This window comes from Mesoplodon mirus (assembly GCF_964341445.2).
Source record: "Mesoplodon mirus genome assembly, chromosome: 1".
NCBI classification, from domain to species: Eukaryota; Metazoa; Chordata; class Mammalia; order Artiodactyla; family Ziphiidae; genus Mesoplodon; species Mesoplodon mirus.
The window spans coordinates 69130746-69133162 of NC_138976.1; the positions used below are offsets into that span (position 1 = coordinate 69130746).

A 2417-nucleotide genomic window follows, 5' to 3' on the forward strand; every position below is an offset into this window, starting at 1 on the left:
GGAGTTGGCTAAATTCTTAAAAGGACTGGGAGGGAAAAAAAACTGGCCTCCGTCACGGCCAAGGTTTTCACCACAGAACATCCGTACAGCAGTCCACCTCAGTCTTTTCCCTCCTCCGAGGCAGGCAAGAACTACATTTCCCAGCGGCCCTCGGGCTGCTTCCGGTGCAGCGCGCCAGTGTTCTGTTTCCGGGCACGTCTTTTACGTCAGTTCGTGGGAAGGTTCCTACGGCTGAGACGGAGGTCCTAATCATGGGTTCTTTCGTTTCCCAGCCACTTGAGCCGGTCAAGGACATTGCGCCTCCTGAGGTCGCCTCCTCCGCCAACCCCGTGCCCGTCATTGCACCCGGAGCGCCGACCCCTCCAGCAGAAGCCCCTCTGTTTAATAACTGCTGGAGCTGTCGCGTGCTCTCCGGGTCCGGGCTGATAGGGGCGGGCGGGTACGTGTACTGGGTGGCACGGAAGCCCATGAAGCTGGGATACCCCCCGGGTCCAGGGACTATTGCGCAGATGGTCTTCGGCATCAGTGAGAGTTCGGGGCACTACCCTTGGGCTGGGGGAAGAGGGAGAAGAGGGGCGCAGCCACGTGGGCGGGGGCGGGGCACCTGGGTTGGTCACGTGGCAGCAAGCGCTTACCCCCTACCCTCTAAAATGGGGGTGGGGAGAAAAAGTTGTTGGGAAGCTTTTCTTTCTTTCTTTTTTCTTAAATCACAGTATTTTTTTTTTTAGAACTCTTACTAGCTTCAATCTTTTTAATCCTACCAAAAGCTATTAAAGGTAGGTATGAATATAGTAGTCCTATTTTCCTGCACAGAGAGTTCGAAGTCAGACACCCAGGTTATGACACAACTAGCCTTTGATTCCCAGGCTTATCTGTTACCAAAACCCATGCTTCTAATCTAGATTGTGAAGAAGGCCTGAGTGAGGGCACTTGACCTTGGTTTAAGAACTTTGGCTTTGAAGGCAGATTGTAGACATGAGTTCAAAGCCCACGTACTAAGGTCTACCATTGGGTACTGTAGCCCACAGTTCTTATTTATAACAATACTATGTGATTGTCAAGCTGTCTTCCTGTAAAATGTAGTGATTTTTTAAGCTCTTCAGACCAACTGAGTGAATAGAATTTTAAATTTTCGTATCTCTTACCTTCTTAATTAGATTACCCAGATCAATTCCCTTTCAGTAACTTTCCTGCTTTGGGGGAAGTAACAGAATTTTTTTTTCTCTCAACTTTCCTGAGCTTCACTTTTCTGTAAGATAGAAATAATGGTAATTGTATCTTCAAGGAGTATTGTGAGGGTTAAATAAGTTGATATATATGAAAGCACCTGGTAAATTGAAGTACAACATAAAGAATAAAGTACTGTTGTTTTTTCCCTAGGCATTGCTTGCTGGGGTGTAGTCATCCTGTCAGACCCCAAAGGGAAGGCCTACCGCGCTGGTTGAAGTACCACCATTGAATGTGTCATCTCTTGGCATCCCCATGACACACAGAGCAAGCATGGGGCGTATGGATGTTCTGGACAGACGCATGGACATTGGCAGACTTCAGTCCTGCAGATACTATAAGACTGAAGAGACAAACATAGGTTGTCGTTCATTGGCCATGAGTGTTTGTGGCCTTCGCAGGTTCCACAGGGACCAATAAATTCCTCACAGAAGAGGTTCTTTGTGTTATTTGAGGAAGGAGGGTATAATTTTTTAAAAATACAGAGGAAATGATAAACCAAATGAGAAAGTGAGCTAAAGTTATTTTAAATAGTTCTTTCTACTTCTCCTATGGTTGGGTCAACACCTACTATCCACCTCATACTGGATAGGCATCATGCAATAGGCAGAAGTACATAAAACATTTATCTGTGTACTGCTTATACTTCCCAAGGCACTGTCAGATCCATGACCTTGTGAGAGTTTCCCAGCTACTCTGAGGAGGTTATTTCATTGGTGGTAAGTGAACCTTAAAAAACAGTCCTAGTGATTTGCCCAGGGTCATTCAGCAAGTCAGTGATAGAGTTAGGACTTGTTCTTGTCCAGTTGTTCTTGTCTTTCAGAACTAGGATTGTTCCAGAGAGGCAAGAATTACCTTTATGAAACAATTAGATAATCATAAAAATCAGCATAAAATAAAAAGCTCAAGTACCAAAATATCTGAGAGAAATTCAAAGTCTTTGTGCTTTGTGTGGGGGGTGAGAGGGGGGTGGGGGTGGGTTTGGTTCTTTTTCCACAAGCACAGTAAAGGTTTCTATGATGAAATTGAGTTGCTTTTGAGAGAACTTAATATTAGACACTTTCTTTTTAAGATAAGTCTGCTTCCAACCAGTTTTTTAATTTCTGAAATACTATGGCTTCTCTATAAAGTTACATGTAGCTATTTTTCAGAGCAGAAAGGTACTCTTAAATTTAACTGCCAATCACAAC

At 44.6% G+C, this 2417-nt stretch overlaps 1 protein-coding gene across 1 annotated transcript; it reads left to right on the forward strand.

Annotated features, from left to right (window-relative positions):
• The first annotated feature begins 214 nt into the window (after positions 1 to 214).
• Positions 215 to 1662, forward strand: DMAC1 (distal membrane arm assembly component 1). Its single transcript, XM_082618867.1, has 2 exons — positions 215 to 525; positions 1381 to 1662. The coding sequence occupies exons 1-2, from the start codon at positions 252 to 254 to the stop codon at positions 1443 to 1445; spliced, it is 339 nt and encodes a 112-aa protein (XP_082474993.1). The 5' UTR covers positions 215 to 251; the 3' UTR covers positions 1446 to 1662.
• The last annotated feature ends 755 nt before the right edge of the window (positions 1663 to 2417 follow it).

What these genes read in the sequence shown, in the direction of transcription:
- DMAC1 (XM_082618867.1), top strand. Translation starts at nt 252, where the DNA reads ATGGGTTCTTTCGTTTCCCAGCCACTTGAGCCGGTCAAGGACATTGCG. An exon ending in GCAGATGGTCTTCGGCATCA is followed by an intron (nt 526 to 1,380) that starts GTGAGAGTTCGG and finishes TTTTTTCCCTAG; the next exon opens with GCATTGCTTGCTGGGGTGTA.